This window comes from Rhododendron vialii, chromosome 8a (assembly GCF_030253575.1).
Source record: "Rhododendron vialii isolate Sample 1 chromosome 8a, ASM3025357v1".
NCBI lineage: Eukaryota > Viridiplantae > Streptophyta > Magnoliopsida > Ericales > Ericaceae > Rhododendron > Rhododendron vialii.
This window is the reverse complement of record NC_080564.1, coordinates 25,758,647-25,778,337: the sequence shown is the minus strand read 5'-3', so window position 1 is coordinate 25,778,337 and position 19,691 is coordinate 25,758,647. Positions and strand designations below refer to the sequence as shown.

General features: G+C 41.9%; 2 protein-coding genes across 2 annotated transcripts; both read right to left on the bottom strand.

The window, feature by feature from the left end:
• Window positions 1–3,205: 3,205 nt before the first annotated feature.
• On the bottom strand, window positions 3,206–4,252 carry LOC131297933 (uncharacterized). The gene is made up of 2 exons (XM_058323144.1): window positions 3,879–4,252; window positions 3,206–3,787 (listed from the first exon to the last, which is right to left on the bottom strand). The coding sequence occupies exons 1-2, from the start codon at window positions 4,243–4,245 to the stop codon at window positions 3,579–3,581; spliced, it is 576 nt and encodes a 191-aa protein (XP_058179127.1). The 5' UTR covers window positions 4,246–4,252; the 3' UTR covers window positions 3,206–3,578.
• Window positions 4,253–4,272: 20 nt separating this feature from the next.
• On the bottom strand, window positions 4,273–4,795 carry LOC131297934 (serine/threonine-protein phosphatase 7 long form homolog). The gene is made up of 2 exons (XM_058323145.1): window positions 4,712–4,795; window positions 4,273–4,626 (listed from the first exon to the last, which is right to left on the bottom strand). The coding sequence occupies exons 1-2, from the start codon at window positions 4,793–4,795 to the stop codon at window positions 4,318–4,320; spliced, it is 393 nt and encodes a 130-aa protein (XP_058179128.1). The 3' UTR covers window positions 4,273–4,317.
• Window positions 4,796–19,691: the final 14,896 nt, after the last annotated feature.

Here is a 19,691-nt window from a genome sequence, read left to right as displayed (position 1 = left end):
GCACGCATATATAACAGATTAGGTAAAAATTATAAATATAACACTGGAATCGTTGTTGTGCGAATCAACCCAATTCTCTCACTGAAGTACTTGCGAGATATTGCTTTATTAGCTGTAGTTTTAAGAGGTTTTTTATTTTGTCGTTTTTAATGAAAAAATTTAAACCATTAACACCCATTTCGTACAGTATATATAGTTGGGTATATTAATTAAAAAAAATTAAACCTTACCAAATGTTGTTTCGTTATCATAATGTTGCGGTTGAGAACTTTCTCCGGGGAAATGTTCTTGTACGTTACCGGGGTATGCTGGAACGTTCATAGATTCAATGAACAAAATGGGAATGTAATCGGGAATTTCGCCGTGAACATCAAATATTAAATCTACTCTGGTACTGTCAACGATATCTAGTGGAACGTGTTGATATGTGGGGTTTGGAAACCTAATACTCGGAAAGCGATATGTTATTTTCATGAAAGTGTATGGCAATCCTGCAGTATTAGATATCATCTCTTGCAGCTCTGAAAGTGTTATACCTCGCTGCATTGATAAATGAAGGGCCGTACTGCCATTGTACCATGGACTGTCGTCTATATGTTGGACAATTTGTCCACCAACATATACTATTACAGGGATAGCCATACAGATAATCGTTGTGTGAGTTAATCAGCTGGTGATTATTTATATGGACCACATAGCTCATTTTGAAAAGGCGCTATTGTAATAACGCCTTTTGAAAAGGCGGCGTATGTCACTTCAACGACCTCATACCTTTCAACCTTTCAGGCCTCAGGCCTCATACCTTTTGCAGGAGAACAACTCATACCTTTTGCAGGAGAATATTTTGTTACTGTGACTATAGCTCCTTTACAAAAGGAGCTAAACTTGGTATAACACCTTTACAAAAGAAGCTATATATATCCTACAAATCCCATCGACCAGGCACATGCTTCGCCCAATTGCCTTGCAGACTCAAAAATAGTTTTTACATAATATCTTGTCTCATATAGTTTTAGTTGTCTCATATAATTTCTTGTGGAATTGTAATTTTTTTTGGCATTTTTACAAAAATAGTTTTTACAAAAATAACTATTTTTACAAAAATAGTTTTGACATTTTTGAAGCTTGCCAATTTTTTTTTGGCTTAAGTAGAATTTCTTTGTGTAAGAAACTTGTTGTGAAGCGTTCATTATTTTTTTATAAGATGTACAGTTCATCATGAAATTTATTGACTAAACTAAAAAAAACACATTTTAACCGCGCATTCTTAAAAGGCGTTATACATGATATAACGCTTGTGATTGTATAACTCCTATTCAAAAGGAGCTATACTTTGTTGTCCAACATGATTCCTGGCACTCCGGGCATGATTCCTGTCATTCCAGTCCGTCCAGGCCAAAAGCTTTTGTAGTTCACATAGATTTTATAACTCCTATTCAAAAGGCGTTAAAGTTAATACTATAACACCTATTCAAAATAATGACCTCTATAAGCTAGTTCCGGATGAGTGAGGCTATAACGCCAATTCGACATGTCGAACTTTACATAAATCTCTTGCCATGTATAATCAAACTCAATAGAGAAAGTAAAGTGAAATTTAAAAAGGGAGTATTGTGTATAACTCTGCAATTGTTAGAACATGACCACACATGTGAAATAAATGAAGCTACCATGTGATCTATTTCAGGAATAAGTACATAAAGATAGCAACAAAAGTCTACATGAAAATGCTAGTTTGATAGTATCTATTACTGTTTTACAACTAACAGAACATCAACTTTACGGCTTTCCACATAGGTTGATCAAAAAATGTGTTATTTTGTGGTAACTTGATCGGAAATGCTCCCAATCAGAACCACTGTAGAAGTTGAAAGTAATACACTTGAAAAACTGAATTTACTCTTAGATGCCTTTTTGTCAACATCAAAACCTAGTTTTTGTTTACACAAAAAGTTATACGGCGCTGAAACTTTCTTGCTTCTTTCTGAAAAAAGCTTAGTATTGTTTAGTGTCCAATACGTGGTGTGTCCCCAGCCGTGTCCCCCATAAAACAATAATAAATATTATCGGACACGCCATGTCGTGTGTCCATTACGTGTCCCCACTGTATCCGCTTGTCCCCGTATCCAATACGTGGACATGGTGCCCTTCATCAGCTACTTATTAGGGTCGGCGTGTCCCAAACCGTGTCCCCATAAAACAATAATAAAAATTATTGGACACGGCACGTGGAGAGCAACAAATCACAACATAGAGTAACAAAAAAACTACATGTCCTTCCTACGCTTAGAATAATGCAACAGTTTGTGACTTCCTGTACCACACGCTGCAGGATGTGGTTGACGTTGACTCCTACGTGGCACAAACGGTGGGGTAACATCTTGCTCCTCCTGAACTTCCTGCTCCACAACATGCGCTTATGTCACAACCCCATCTCCCTCACCCTGCTTGCCCTGAACATCGAGCTCTGCAGGCACCTCTGCATCCCCCTCCACCGTGGGGTGACCGCCCGTACCCACTAAGTCATCTCCCAATTGAGGGTTGGGAGGTGCATTTGAATTGCCGCCATCATCCCCATCCAATGTCTCATTCCTCTTTAACACTGGCCTGCCAAGAAAAAGTTGTGTCTAGACCTCCTACGTTTTGCAAAGGGCAATCGAACCAGTCTTGAGGGTCAAAAGACATATCAGTGTGAACCGACAGCGGAGAAGTACTTTGAAACATAGGCGTGAATGGGTAGCTTGGCACACTCCCTAAATGTGCCGTAAAGGAGGAAGACATAGAACCCCTATTTGTATCTTGCGGTGCAGAAGTAGTCCCGACGTCCACTGTATCCGGTATGGCATCATTGTGTATGAATGGGTCCACCGGCTCCTGTGCTACAACATTTTCCACCTCAATCGCAGGGTCTTGTAAGAGGTCAACCTCTTCCGCCACATTCACGCCTTCTGCTTGAGGCTGGCTAGGCTCAATTGGGGGCCTCTTACGCAATCACTTCTCCAAATACGACATCGCCCCAACTCCTTCCTCCCCAATAGACCGAAGCTCATCTAAGCCAATATCCTCCATTGTCTGCACTATCATTAGCCTCTCAAACAATCTAATCTGCATATTTTACAACAACATCATACAAAACATAAGAACACAATTGAATTACGATAAATGACAACAAATCAACAGCCAAATATCATACCGCCTTGTCCGCTCCTCCACCTAATTGACTAATATATTGTACCGTAATCCTCTCGTACCAAGTAACATAAGGATCATCTGCAGGATAGGCATACTCATGAGGGTTCGGCTCTCCAGTAGGTACAATATGTTCTAACCTATGATTCCACATCTCCAACTCAGCATGGTGGTCTTGCCGGTAATCCTTTTGCCCAGCCTTCCAGTCCTTTCCATGCGGTGGTTGCCTACAATTACAATGAGCAGGGATTGTTTGTCGACGCCCAAACTATCACATCACCCTATCTGTCATGTGCATTTGCACCACTGGAAAATTCAACAATGGGACCTTCGCCATCCAAATTGCCCTTCCAGCACAACAACTTGGAGGAAGGCTAGCAATTAACTCGTCACTGTATGGTCTCCAAATCACGTACACAAATGAAATACAAACAGTATGACCAAATCAATATTATCATGCAAAGATTAGTTGATTTCGTATTCAAATAATAATTTTTATGAAATACATACCTCATCCGGCCTTTGTATGTCAAAATAATGTCTATAATATCCAACAACATGGGTTGACAAATCCGGTGAGTGAAAATGATCATCCCACCTAAACATAAGTATTACATATAAAAAAATTAAAACATGCAACAGGCTAATCTAAAATTGGTAAATACAAATTATAATTGATGAAACCGTACCGTGCACCAAGAGGAGAACCTGGCGGACGCTGACGCGTACCCAAACGTCTAGGAGCAATAAAAGGAAACCGCTCCCAAGCCCATAGCTGTAGGAGAATGAATGCCCCACCCACATTGTCTTTACCACTCTTACAACCGTGGCATAGATAGTGGTAAAGATTTGAAAGGCAAGCACTGCCCCAACTCGCACAATCGTCAAGTCTTCAAGGAGGGTTAAGTAAGCTAGGTGGACTTGGGACCCTGAGTGGTCGGACATCAACATTCCACCTATCAACTGGAGAATATAACCCCGGGCCTGTTGCTGAACATTTTCCTCCGTATACCCTGCCCCCAAATGCCCATTAAAATGTTCCCGTAACCAACTCATCTTTACCTTACCACCTTTTCTATCTACTTTATTTACCGGCTCTATCCCCAACAACCACTGACATAATGGACCCTAGTCTTCATTGGTTGTCCCGATTATAGGTTCACCATCAACAGGTAGCCCGAGCAAAATCTCCACGTCCTGCAAAGTTACAGTCCACTCACCCGTGCGCAAGTGGAACGAATGGGTCTCCGGCCGCCAACGCTCTAGTAAAGCTGTCATCAGGCCAAGGTCAAGAGAGATAAACGGTATATTTATGACACCACCAAAACCAGCCTGCCTAATCAATTGTAAAACTGGTGGCGTCGGGGGGTCCAACTTCTTTAGTCTAGCTTCAGTTCGTTGTACTTTAAGAGGTTTCAAATCAACTGGAGGCTCACCCTGCAAAAATATGTCAAGTTACTTTCACAATTTATAATCTGAATCATATAAAGAGTGTTGACAAATACTTAAAATTTGTACTTACATTATTTGCCCATATAGAATGGGAGCGATGACTTTGCTGAAAAGTTAACAAACTCCCGTCAATGGGCCCCTCCTGAAGAACCATATTTTACCTTGGGTACCTAAAATAAATAGAGTTAAATTATCAACTCGACAATCTCAAAAGAGAGTAGGAACTTATCATCCAAAAGATTACAAATTTGTAAAAAATAAATAAAATATTACAAAATATATGGTTGCTGAAGGATTCAAACAAAAAAGTTGTAAATCATTTACTTACCAATAATAAAATGCCACATATTCATATAATACAAATGGTTGTATAAATGATTGTGTTAATAGACTTCCCCCAAGACACTAATGGTCTAAAACTATTCGAACATGTGGGTTCCATACGCTGCATCTAGGACTTACACACATCGAGTGGCTACACATCTTTGTTGAAACACATATCATAAAACCATTTTCCGAAAACATAAGAGAGACAAGGTGCAAACTCAATGTAGCACATACATGTTGGCTCGTTATGGCACTATTGGAGCTCGATACGAAATTGGGGATAAAGACGCGAGATGATGTGTTGAAGATGGGGATTGGAAATTACAATGAGGAGTGTAGGAGCATTGTGACGAGATATGTGGGGGAGTGGGAGAAGGTTGTGGCGAGAACTGGTCCGTGGATTGATTTTAAGAATGATTACAAGACGATGGACTTGAAATTTAGGGAGAGTGTTTGGTGGGTTTTCTCACATATGTTTGAAAATGGCTATGAAGCACAGATACGGATACGAAGTATGGATACAACAATACGACAAAACCTAAACAAATTATTGTGATTGTTTGCAACTTATGAAGTGCCAGCAGTTTTTCACATGTTCTCATACCAGCATGTGAAAGTCTATGTATAGGTTTTGGGGCTTCAAAACATAATTAACCCCTTCGTATGTTGTTCTAAGTTTTGGTATAACTGCATCCTATATATTTTCTGTATCTTATGGTTTACAACTACAATGGAGGTCCATGCTACAATGGAGGTCCATGCTACAATGGAGGTCCATGCTATCGGTGTCTATTTCCCACCCCGCGCCAACAACAATATTTTCTGTATCTTACGTGCTCAAAGATGCTCTGAAAACAACAAAATCCTCCTCCTTCTCGCCAATTTCAACCCCAGATTTCTCATAGATCTATTTCCGCCTTGTGTTGTTAAGAGTATATGTATCTTTTCTGTAGATAAGAAAGATAAATTCAAACCTTTTTTAGCTAACACTGTGTTCAGCAAATGGGGATAAGTTTTCTTTTTTCGTATATGGGGATAATATTTTCAGATAAATATGAGATTGTTATTTCTATGAATGTGAATTCTCAAGGGGGTTTTGACCTTAATTTTTTTTTTTTAACCTTAGTTTCTAGGCATTCGGAACCCAAGAAATTTTATATTGCATTCAAAACTATAGGAATTTTAGATTCAATACTCTTGATATATTTGATTGTGTCTTTAAAAAGTGTGTTTCGAGCCATGATTTTTTTTTTCTTAAATGCCGATATTCGAGCCAAAACCCTAGTATATATACATACATATATATAAATATATATACATACACATATACATGAGACAAGGAAGATGGAGATGAGACAAGGAAGATGGAGAGGGAGAGACTTACTGTGAGTGAAATAGAGGGCAGGACGACGGAGATGAGGAACGTGGCTGGAGAAGATCGTGCAGGTTCAGAGGTCGCGATCGTTGTGGAGAGAGAAGGGCAAGCAGATAGGAGGAGAAGGAGAGGGTTCGATTTATGTTCAATTGTGGATTTTACGTGGATTTTAAATCTATAGCTCCTTTTGGGAAGGAGTTATAATCTTCCTATAAGGCCTTTGTAAAAGGCGCTATAACAATCTGACTAGGACTCCTTCGCCACGCAGGAGTTGGCCTAACCGCTATAATGCGTTTTGAAAAGGCGCGATGGCCTATTTTTACAAAACGTTTCAAAAGATGGGTATTTCTCCAATTTGATTACAAATTATGGCCATTTCGGCCAAAAACTCTTAGGCACTCATAATAGCGCCAACAAGAAGCGTGAGGAGATGTCAAATGTTCTCTACAAAATGAGGTAATTCGACATTTATTGAACCTGTTTTATTATACATTATTCATGGAAAAGCAATATCAAATTGATTATTGACGATTCAATATGTTAACTCCAAAAATTTAGGGCAAAGTCCACTTTCATCCCCTGTGGTTATCGTCATGTGCAAATATCCCTCTCATGGTTCAAAACTGAGCATATAACATACCTGTGGTTTTGAATGTGACACCCCACTTTCCGGTGGCCAGTGGTACTGCAGGAAGCAGGCTCCGTCCGGACGGGAGAGGGCAAGTTATGGTTTATAAGAAAAGATCTCTTCTACTTGTACAAGGCCTTTTAAAGCCGTGAGGACGGGCCAAAACGCATAGGAGCTTCATAGTTAAGCGTGCTCATCCTGGGGTAGTCCAAGGATGGGTGACCTACTGGAAAGTCTATGGGTTTTGGGCGTCCAAAGCGGACAATATTATACAAAGATGGAGCGGGTCGTTACAAATGGTATCAGACCCCCGCCCTGGGAAAAATGGTGAGTAGGATGCACTCTACTACCATAGACCCCAGGGGAGGTTGCTGGGCCTGTGCAACGAGGACATTGCATCCCTAAGGGGGGTAGATTGTGACACCTCGCTTTTCGGTGGCCGACGGTACTGCAGGAAGCAGGCTCCGTCCGGACGGGAGGGGGTAAGTCATGGTTTATAAGGAAAGATCTCTCCTACTTGTAAAAGGCCTTTTAAAGCCGTGAGGGCGGGCCAAAACGCATAGGAGCTTCACAGTTAAGCGTGCTCATCCTGGGGTAGTCCAAGGATGGGTGACCTACTGGAAAGTCTATGGGCTTTGGGCGTCCAAAGCGGACAATATTATACAAAGATGGAGTGGGTCGTTACAAATGGTATTAGACCCCCGCCCTGGGCAAAATGGTGAGTAGGATGCGCTCTGCTACCACGAACCCCAGGGGAGGTTGCTGGGCCTGTGCAACGAGGACATTGCATCCCTAAGGGGGGTAGATTGTGACACCCCGCTTTCCGGTGGCCGACGGTACTGCAGGAAGCAGGTTCCGTCCAGACGGGAGGGGACAAGTCATGGTTTATAAGGAAAGATCTCTCCTACTTGTAAAAGGCCTTTTAAAGCCGTGAAGGCGGGCCAAAGCGCATAAGAATTTCACAGTTAAGCGTGCTCATCTTGGAGTAGTCCAGGGATGGGTGATCTACTGGGAAGTCTATGGGCTTTGGGCGTCTAAAGCGGACAATATTGTATAAAGATGGAGCGGGTCGTTACATTGAAAATGTGCGGATAGACCCCCTGCCATCATGTTTTTAATCCATATTAACGGAGGTGTATCTCACACGCCTCTAAAATATAATATGAGTCGTGCATAATGTATTAAATAAAAAATACAGTATCTCTGTAAAAAAACATCTCAATCAGGCATCAATAACCCAGTGATCTAATTTTTAGTAAATTCAAATTTGAAATTTTAATTTCACAACAAAATCGATTCGACCATGAATTTTTCATTTTTTGATTGACTTAAATTTTGGCATAGATGTAGTACTTGTCAAAATTTACAATATCAACGGTTTGGATTCAATTTTTAGTATATGGGATGGTGTTGTTAGATTTAAAAAAGAAGAAGAATCAAGAGACATAATGAGGGTATATCGGTCTTTTAATGATGTGTCCGTTAATATGGATGAAAAACATGACGGCAGGTAAGGATGGTATTCAGGACATTCAGGGCGGATATTGACAAATTCGTACCCGATCCCCGAAACCGAATGCCTGCCCAAATCAACCCCGAAACCGGAACGGGAGAGGAGTGATGAACCATAACCGAACCAAACGGGTTTCGGTTATTCCCCGAACCGAATGGATAACCGAAACAAACTGTGAATCAAATGAAACAAGCTATGAATCAAACGAAACAAGCTGAACCAAACGAAAAACAAGTGAAAAAAAGAAATTCATGGCTATTGTTCTTCACAGGAGTACCAAATCGGAAAAAGAAAACCCAGATCTTAGTTCATACGTTGCTTTTGTTCTTCACTTTTTTGCATCAAGAAACAATCTGTGACCTAACCCAGGATCAAGTAATCTGAACCTTGAGCAACTTCCTTCTTCCACCAGGTATCACAATTGCTTTTAACCTTTCCTTGAGCAGAAGCTTTCCACTTGGGCTGTGGAATCGCCAATCGGAGAAGCAACTTGATTAGTCAACTCCACAATTGAACGAGGAAACCCACGATGAGGTCAGATGATAGATGCATGTATGCCTATGTAGAGGGAGAAACAAACTTGGTTGCTAGAGAGAGAGGATCAGTACAGCGACAAAGAGAGAAGATGGTCGAAGAGGTGATTATGAGAGTGAGAGAGAGAAAGAGAGAAGAGGGGAGGGGGGAGGTTGCCAAAAGCGAGATAATTCTGAAAACCCTATACGCCATTTATACTTATATATATACAAAGCGTATTTTTGTAATTTTAATATTTGGTTCATTTTGGGTATCGGTTCGGTTCAGGTATCAGTTCGGGTAACAGTTAAACCATAACCGAACCGACATCCGTTCGGTTATCCAGTGCCTCAACCATACCCATACCCACGGGGAATTTTTCGGTTATGGTTCGGGGAAAAACTTCGGTTACGGTTCGGGTACCCATCGGTTTGGTTCACTTTGCCATCCCTAACAACAGGGGGTTTATCCACACATTTTCAAAACCACAGGTTGGTTATGTGCTCAATTTTGAACTATGGAGGGATATCCGCACATGGCAATAACCATAGGGGGTCAAAGTGGATTTTGCCCAAAAATTTACTCCTTTTTCATTTCACTTTGAATATGTGTATTTTTTTCTTTATAAATATGGTACTAGCCTAATAAGCTCTTACAATATGTATTTGGGCCTTATTTTTCCATAGCTTCAAAATTTGCGGATTCGGTTTTTGACTGATTGTGTAAGATTGTTATTTCGATCAGTCACAAAACGTTTGATTTCGGACACGTGATGTTTTGTTAAAGAGATTATTCCAGTTCAAGTTCAACTGTCTATTATTCAGAGTATTTTTCACATGCAGAAATTTCATGTGAATTTGATAGATGTAATTGGTGTGCTTTGCAGGTTGATGCACATCCAAATTGTGCAGTTCAAAAAAAGAAAAGATGCGCATCCAAATTGGAAAATGATGCTTGTTGGTATTTTATCATCTCTTCCCTGTGTAAATAGCTTGTCTATGATGATGATTCAGATCATCTCATCAAAATCTGTTTAAGCGAAAATGTAAAGGATTTGTGGGCATGATTCTAGTCTTTTGGGAGAACAATTTTAGCTCAAAATTTGTTTTGTTTGCATTTGCTGCCAATTTCAGGCAATAACAAACCGTAGTAGTACTCATGTAATCCTCAATGGATAAACACGAGTGATTGAAATATTAGAATTGCATGATACTGACCCGTTGGGGCATAAATCATTAACCGATCAAGATATTATAGTTGGGCACAAGAATGGTTCTTCATTGCCCATCAACTAAAGTTTCTCTCAAAGTGGTTCTGCAGTTGGGTTAGGAACCACCGGAACATGGGGTGGTAAAAGTCAATCAACACTGATGGTGCTGTGGATGGTAATGAAAGAGCCACGGCGCCACCAAGGGGTATAGAGAGAAGTCTGAAAGTTTTGTTGCATGCTTCCAAAGATACATTGCCACATGCAGCAGAGCTGTGGGCTTTGCGTGGTGGTATGATTTTAGGAAAGAATAGAAATTTCCTCGGGAAGAAGTAGAGGTGGATGCCAGCGTTGTTGTACAACTTTTTTGATATCCAAACATGAGAGAGAGAGAGAGAGAGAGAGAGAGAGAGAGAGAGGAATTTGGGGAGGTGAAACACTTTAAATAACTAGCTCATGGGTGGACTTCGCTCATATAAATATGAGGTTGAGGAGGTAAAACATAAAATAAATGGGTTTGCAGAACATAATTTGCCAAAAACTGAGCAATTCAAATACAAAAACATGAAACAACACAATATTTAGTTTAAACCCATTCCACCGCACATACAAAATCCAGAGCCCAGTACAAAAGTGAACTAAAGAGTGCACAGGCTCGCTACACTCGCGTTACCATCGTTGCTAACTTCATGCTTCCACGAATTCTTCCTCAAAGAACCTGACTATTGCATAAGGGGAGGATGCTGGAAGATTCAACTCCTCATTGACTATTTCTCGCCACCCAAACCATTCTGGTTGGCACAGAAAATCTTTCGTTGGCAAGTAGATGTTCATATTCTTTAGCACTTCGGCATTCTTCAACAAAAAATGTACAAGCTCAACTTCACAATATGTTCTTCAGAAGCCAAAGACTTTAATTTTCTTGAGATGCAGGAATAAACCCTCTGGAATCTTCTTTCGTGATTGGAGGCAGGTCACTCCATAGGAAGAGTAAAAATCAAACAACAGGTCTCCAAAGAAAAACTGTAAGTTACACTTGAGTTCAAATTACCAGAGATGACAAAAAACTTAAGAAATTGATATTCGCGCTTCACTTTTTATTGATGGCGCTCCGCTTTGTTCATGAAGTTACTAGTAACTTCATGTTAAAATTGGAGTGCCATCAGCAAAAGTGGAGCGCGAAAATCAGTTCCCAAAACTTAAAACTAACTAAATTAGCTTTTAGCAACGATAACAGTTCTTTCACTTATTCCTAGAGTGAACCAGGATAAGGACCAAAATTGTCAACTTCAGGAAAGTTAAGAAGACAAGGTTCTACACATTGCACAACAAAGAGACCCACAAACAACCTTCAAATTGTCCAATACTATAAAATTCTTGCTAAAGATGAATACGAGTTCAACGAATAGATAGGTACAGAATAAAAGTACGACAGTCGTTCTGGGAAAACACACCTCTGAAGGGTACGAAGTTTCGGTGCTTATGACTAACGTCTCCAGATAAGGTGAGTTATCGATAAGCTTTGCTATCCCAAGAAGATCCTCATCAGCAATGCGCAAGTCGAGTGTCGGAGATACAATTCAGAAATGGAGGAGGAAATGTTTTCACCTCGTGCACCGGTAATACCTTGCGAACCAAAATGGACGACAAAATAGGAGAAACAAAGAGTTCAATAAGTTAGAACCGACGTATTAACGGACATTAAGTTGTCACTGGTTACTTTCTTTTAGCATAAGAGACAAATGTATCAGCACGACGAAATCTGCAAAAATTGCATACGCCACATTTATGTTGTGGTAGGAAAACCAATATACCTTTGCATTCAAATGGTATCAAGTTTCTGATCAGGGAAACAAAAGAAACTGGGAAGAAGATTTCCAACTTTCTTTAGTATAGAAGACAACTCTGTTTAATAAACAACATATGCCATCCAGAATCAAACTGGTAACATAAACAGCCCATACTGAGCTCTAGTTTTGTATGCGTAGGTGAACCCATAACTATACTGGCTAAAAATGGATAAGTACCTTGAAAAGTCAGCAAACTATCAGAAAATAAATTTGTCCTGGCTACATCAAATTTCTCTTATTTGTGGGCGGAATGATGTAAATCAGCTCGGTTTTAACCCTTCTCAAACTTCAATTGGTAAACAAAGTTAATGTGGTACTTGAAAAATACATGGCGGATTTACCAATAAATAAATGAAAACATAGTCCCAGTCCCATGCATTTCATTCTTGTGAAAATGGGATATGAACCTTCCGAGTATGATTGTGGAGCATTAATTAAGAGCATCTATCCCACATCAAGAACTTAAAGATAGAAACATACAGAACACTTCACTACATAGAATAGAAATACATTCCACTGCAATTTTCTTAGATTTATCCATTAGTTTACTTGTTCTTGACATCAACATTAATTTTACCTGTTAAAACTGTTGACTACTTGAATAAGACTCTCTTGACTGATTTCCTCATTGTTTATGCCTTAACCGCACCTTGTTTCGTTGTTCGTTGTGATCTCTATGTTATAGATCCTTTATTTACCTCTCCCTATGTGGGCCAGGGGTCTTAGAGTTTGTCCCAATTTGGTTAACAAAAACTAATATGTGAGTTTCAGCATCCTCTTACTCATGGCCAATTGGTTTTGAATTGAACACTTTAACTGTTAGCTTTTGCTATCTAAGAAGCACAGATACGTGCACGTCTATCGGCCTTACATATCCATGTCCGACATGTGTAGGTCACAGACACATATCGGACATGTCTAAGCACTTGTCCAAACTTTGTTTTTCTTAACTCAAACACATTGGGGATAACTTAGGTTTTAAAAAATCGGTCCAGAGTGAAATTTTTCACATATTCATGGTTTATGCGTGTCTTATATGTGGACCGTTGATTTGCATCTTCACAGTATTGTTCTTAATTTATTAAAAACAATGCTCTCAACTTGTCTATGAATTCATAACACACCTCTATAATACAAATACTTTTTGCATTCAACGTGTCCCGTACGTGTTTGTGTTTTAATTTTCCAAAAAATAACATGTCTGTGTCCATGCTTCTTAGTTCTATATATATGGGTCATGGGAATAGGAAAGAGGAAATTTGAGAAGCAGTACACACCTTAATGCACCAGGCTGCAAGTTTAAGATCTTGAACATGATGGAGTTTCTCAATAAGCTCCTGTGATAAGTCGCAATACGTATCAAAGTCCTCTCAATATCATAGTTAATAAGATCACAACCACTCAAGTAGTACCTGAGATCTGCAACAACTAAATACTTCACATCCTCCAAACGAATGTTCAACGTATAGCAATGATGCGAAATTGTCAAGGTACGAAGATTTGGAGTTGAAATTGTCAAGTAATCATCTGGATCATAAGGATCATAATCATCCTCATTCCAATACACATTGTGGGCACGCGCCCCAAAAATGCTCGATTGGGTCCATTTTAAAAGATTGGGCGCGGCCCTTTTTCGGAGAAAGCGCGGCGAAACGCCTTGATTCAGAGTCGCCACTCGGGTTTTAGCGGTGAAAACACCCAAGGAACCGAACTCGAAAACGTTTGCCACGTTTGTTTGATTTTGAGAAAGGCGTAGACCGGTCCGTCGTCACCTTCGATATCTGAGGTTCGGGAGCCAGTTTACAAGAGGGGAAGGGTTTTATGGCACCCCTCTCGCCCAATCCGGAGATCGGTCTCTACTCAGGCATTTTTATAAAACTTTTGCATTTTTCTCTCATTTGGTCATCTTTTTTAGCCAGTTAGGGCGGGAGAGCAGTTAATGGGGATTAAAACGGTAACAAGTTGCAATTTATGTGACAAAAATGCTTTATGGATGATTTGCTTGCAATAATAATCATAGATTGAGAACAAGCACCGAGAGCAGTTTGAGTAAGCTGGAGTATGCTGCTCTGAAGGGATGTGAGCAGGTATCGCACCAGTATGCACCGGCCAGGCCACTGCATACTAACGCAACCTGCGCACGCCACCTCATCGCTGGCGTACTCCACTTACCATGAACTCACAGTCTTTGTTTGCAACCCTCTGGGCTCTGGAATGGACCAGCGCACACCCAGGACAAACCACGCAGTCAATATGTCAGCAGTTATATAATTACAGACAGATGAAACGGCTTTAAGCCATGAAAATAAACAGAACACCCCATAAACAGTGAGGGAACCTAAAAGAGGCCAAGACTAAGCTAAGATGCAAGGGCCAGCCACAGGATCTTGGCATAACTGCTGTACGCCAATCGTATGAGACCGTACGTCAGTTACACCCCTTACCCAGTGCTTGGCTTTGCATCATCTGGGTTCTGGAACATGACCAGAAAGCATCCCAGAGGCTTTCTAAAACAGATATGGACAAATATTGAATATTACAACTAAACAGTTCTAAATACAAAAAAACAGTAGACTAGTTTTTAGCATGCAATAAGGTGATGAATAGATAGGAAATAAAGCATAAAACAAAGATCTGGACCCCATTTCACAACTGGAGTACACCAGTTCTGGAGGGCTTGGAACTGGAGTACGCCAGTTATTAACTGGAGTACGCCAGTTCCAGACAGACTCCAAACAGATCAAATTTAAAACTGTACGTTCTGCCACGGACCGGCGTACGCGGGCTTATGACCGGCGCGCGCCGATTCTTGTTAGAAACGATTTTTTGTTTTTGAAACCTTGACAGCTTTAGGGCCAGGACTGGTATTGATTACCAGCCTTGACCCTGTCAGCTCCCCTCAAAGATCAGAACAGGAAAACAGTTCAAAGGTGTATACCTTTTGCTTTTGAGCTTGATGGTGTGTTTTGAGCTTGAGCTTGAGCTTGAGGTTTGAGAGATGGATGATGAATGTTTGGGCTTGGATGATGTATGAAAAGGGCTGTTTGCTTACTCTTTCAAGTGATGGAAGAAGAGAAAGCAAGAAGCCAAAGGAGAGAGATAGAGAAAGAGACTTAGGAACTTTTTTTTTTGTAACCCCCTTGCAAGGATTGAAGAGAGGGGGTTTATATAGGAGGAGAGGGAGAGAGAGAGGGGCTAAGGCCAGTCAAAGGGACTGGAGCCTTAGCCCTTAAGCCTTCCTTCTCATTGGATGAGAGGAGAAAGGTGATGGGATGGGTGTAAGAAAATGTCCCCCGGCGGAGAATGCTTTTTCAGTGGATTGGAAGGTTCCCAAGTGCTGTAGACCCCTACCCATGGCTTCTGCATGCTTAAAAACATAAGTTTGACCGAAAGTTTGACTGGCGTACTCCAGTTAATAACTGGCGTACTCCAGTTCGGGCTTGGTCAACGATCAAAGTTGACCGATGACTGACACGTGGCAGAGGACCAGCGCACGCCAGTTTATTACCGGCGTATGCAAGTTGGGTTTTGTTGAGGCCTTTTGGTTCTGGTTTAGAGAATTTGAAAGGATCTGAAAGGGTTTTGGAATGCTCAAAGCTCAAACATACTAACATTTCCGGGGTGTTCTTGATCCATTTCATCATCGGGGAATCAAATACCGTAAGTAAACTAATCTGGAAAGTCCAAAATAGGGTGTCTACAGTAGCCCCCCTTTGACGGCACTTGGAGCACCATTGTCTTGGTACAAGTAACGTCAAAGGTTTTCTAGACACCCCATTCTAGGCTATCCAGAACAGAACAGGCTAGTAAAAAAGCAAACATGAATACTTAAAGAACCTGATTGATGGATTTGAACTGAACGGGCTGGCTGTCGCCGATTGAATTGGTGGACAGGACAGGCCTCCGTTTGATTGAATGGACAGGAAGACCGTCGCTTATTGATTTTTGAAAACGAACGGGCGAACCGTCGTTGAGTTAAAATTGGACGGGCGAACCGTCGTTTGATTTGAACTGGTGGACAGGACAGACCGCCGCGTTGTTGATTGAATGGACTGGCCGCCGTTTGAGAAACAACTAGCTGCAGATGATTCAACACTACTTGGTGACCAAACCTTTTCGGCACATAAAGAACCCCAACAATCACGGGTAGGTCGCGTCAGGGAGGTTAAATTCCATCTGTTGGGAATCAGAGCCAATCTCCTTATCAAGGACCATCCGAGACAGAGCAATAAGACTGTTGGAAGATGTGTTAATGGTTGGATCACTGTAGACCAGGACAGAGTGACGTTGCAAATGGATTGGACAGGACAGGCTGTCGTTGACTTTGGATAAGACTGGCTGTCACTGAATTGAAACTTGGACGGGCAAACCGTCGTTGCTTAGAAATTGGGCCGGCGAACCGTCGTTGCTTGGAAATGGGTCAGGCGAACCGTCGTTGCTTGGAAATTGGACGGACGAACCGTCATTGATTTGAAAGTGGATGGGCGAACCATCGTTGATTTGAAATTGGACGGGCAAACCGTTGTCGATTTGAAATTGGACGGGCGAACCGTCGTTGATTTGAAATTGGACGGGCGAACCGTCGTTGATTTGATAATGGACGGGCGAACCGTCGTTGATTTGATAATGGACGGGCAAACCGTCGTTGATTTGAAATTGAACGGGCGAATCGTCGTCGAGGGGATCAAGCTATCCTTGGCACACATCATTTCCAACAAACACGGGTAGGTCGTGTCAGGTAGGTTAAATTCCATCTGTTGGGAATCAGAGCCAATCTCCTTATCAAAGACCATCCGAGACAGAGCAATAAGACTGCTGGAAAATGTGCTCTAAGCTGGACTGAAGTAGAGGTAGTCATTCAGAATGGACGGACCATCGTTGAACATGGATGATGGATCATCGTTGAGGATGACTTCGGGAACCATCGTTGATTTGAGACGGTGGGTCATCCCTAAAGGACGACTCGTTGAACCATCGTTGATTTGAGACGGTGGGTCATCGCTGAAGGACGACTCGTTGAACCATCGTTGATTTGAGACGGTGGGTCATCGTTGTGGACGACTCGGGAACCATCGTTGATTTGAGACGGTGGGTCATCCCTGAAGGACGACTCGTTGAACCATCGTTGATTTGAGACGGTGGGTCATCGTTGAGGACGACTCGGGAACCATCGTTGATTTGAGACGGTGGGTCATCACTGAAGACGACTCGTTGAACCATCGTTGATTTGAGACGGTGGGTCATCACTGAAGACGACTCGTTGAACCATCGTTGATTTGAGACGGTGGGTCATCACTGAAGACGACTCGTTGAACCATCGTTGATTTGAGACGGTGGGTCGCCACTGAAGAGGACTCGTTGAACCATCGTTGATTTGAGACGGTGGGTCATCACTGAAGACGACTCGTTGAACCATCGTTGATTTGAGACGGTGGGTCATCACTGAAGGCGACTCGTTGAACCATCTTTGACTTGAGACGGTGGGTCATCACTGAAGACGACTCGTTGAACCATCGTTGATTTGAGACGGTGGGTCATCACTGAAGACGACTCGTTGAACCATCGTTGATTTGAGACGGTGGGTCATCACTGAAGACAACTCGTTGAACCATCGTTGATTTGAGACGGTGGGTCGCCACTGAAGAGGACTCGTTGAACCATCGTTGATTTGAGACGGTGGGTCATCACTGAAGACGACTCGTTGAACCATCGTTGATTTGAGACGGTGGGTCATCACTGAAGGCGACTCGTTGAACCATCTTTGACTTGAGACGGTGGGTCATCACTGAAGACGACTCGTTGAACCATCGTTGATTTGAGACGGTGGGTCATCACTGAAGACGACTCGTTGAACCATCGTTGATTTGAGACGGTAGGTCATCGTTGAGGACAACTCGGGAACCATCGTTGAGTTGAGAGATTGAAAAGGACGATATTCTGATCTTCATTGATGGATTTGAAAAGGACGATATGATTGATCGTCGTTGAGGGATTGGAAGGGCGACATGACTGATCGTCGTTGATCTGATTGAAACGGACGACATGGCTGATCGTCGTTGATTGAGTTGAAAAGGACGATAGACGACATGGCTGATCGTCGTTGAAGGATTGAAAAGGACGACACAGTTGATCGTCGTTGATTGATTTGGAATGGACGACATGACTGATCGTCGTTGATTTGATTTGGAATGGACGACATGACTGATCGTCGTTGATTTGATTTGAGAAGGACGACATGGCTGACCGTCGTTGATTTGATTTGAGAAGGACGACATGACTGATCGTCGTTGATCTGATTGAAACAGGTAGCACAAGCCATTGTTGCTTTGAATTGCATTCTGATTGCCAAAGTGTGCTCCAGGTGCTAGTGGAGCGGGACAGTGAGGCTGTGTGCTTGACATTTGTCATGGAGAGATAGATAAGGAGAACAGCATGTGGCATCCCCCTTACAATTGCACTTTCCCAGAGCAGCGGCTTCGGCTCCAGTTCCAGTAGTGACTAGATCCCAGGTATGAACCCCCAAAATCCTGATTACTTGCTGCTTTCGATACTGGACAGGCATGCTTTGACGCTGGATAGATTTTCCCTGTTTTCAACAGTTGATATACAATATGCAATGATATGTACGGAATTGAATGCATAAATTGAAAATGTAAGGGCAGACTAGGGTGGCTTCAAGAGGATGATGGCTTAGGATGGCCACATAAACAAGAGTTACACAAAGCGGTACTGACCTCTTAGCCACAGCTCAGAGATACGACAGCAATAGATAACTAGCGACTGGAGGTGTACAGTTGAAAGAAAGGCCCATAGAAAGGGTGGCTCGCGCCAAAGAGTTTTCAGAGGTTCAGAGAGAGTAGTCTGAGAGATTGAGAGAGAGTGAGAGAGAAAGAGTCCATCAGCGAAAGCCTCCTCAGAAGAGGCGGATGGGATAGGAGCCCCAAATACTTCAAGGAGATCAAAAGTGACGACAATGACGAGAACGAGGCTGAGCTCTACCACTGAGGACTACCACTGAGCCTTTTTACTTTACTGTCCTTTGCTTCTTAGATGCACTCCCAGATAGATAGACATTAAGCGGGTTGGCCTGCCCCAGTTGACATTTAGGAGTGGCATTGGGTCGATGTGCCCCTTTTCCTTTGCTGCTTGGGCGGATGAGCCCCATAGATAAGCTTTGCTTGGCCTTGAGCCGACATGCCCTCGCTGCTCACAAGATTCCACAGATGGTAGGGTAGCAATGTAACAATTGCGTTTTCCAGTTTATTGACACTCTTTTACAAGCGTTGAAGAGAATGCAAAAACTAACCACTAATATCTAATTTGCATTGACAAGTGATTTGAATCGACACACAGACGTGTGCACATAAACAGACTGGCCTAGCTCGAATGAAAAGGGAAAAAGAGCCCCAGGGTATAATGCAAACCCTTAGACACACGGAACATAATGAAATTTTTGGGTATTAATAAGCCAAAAACTCACAACATTCCTTAGACAGGTGAAACTGACACTTGCGAAAGACGCAAAAAGGCACAAAGACCTGTACAAACAAAATCGAGAAAAGCATCTTGAAACGATAATTGATTTAAAAGCTTGAAAAATGTCGCAAAAACGGACATAAGACGCAGATAATGACTCG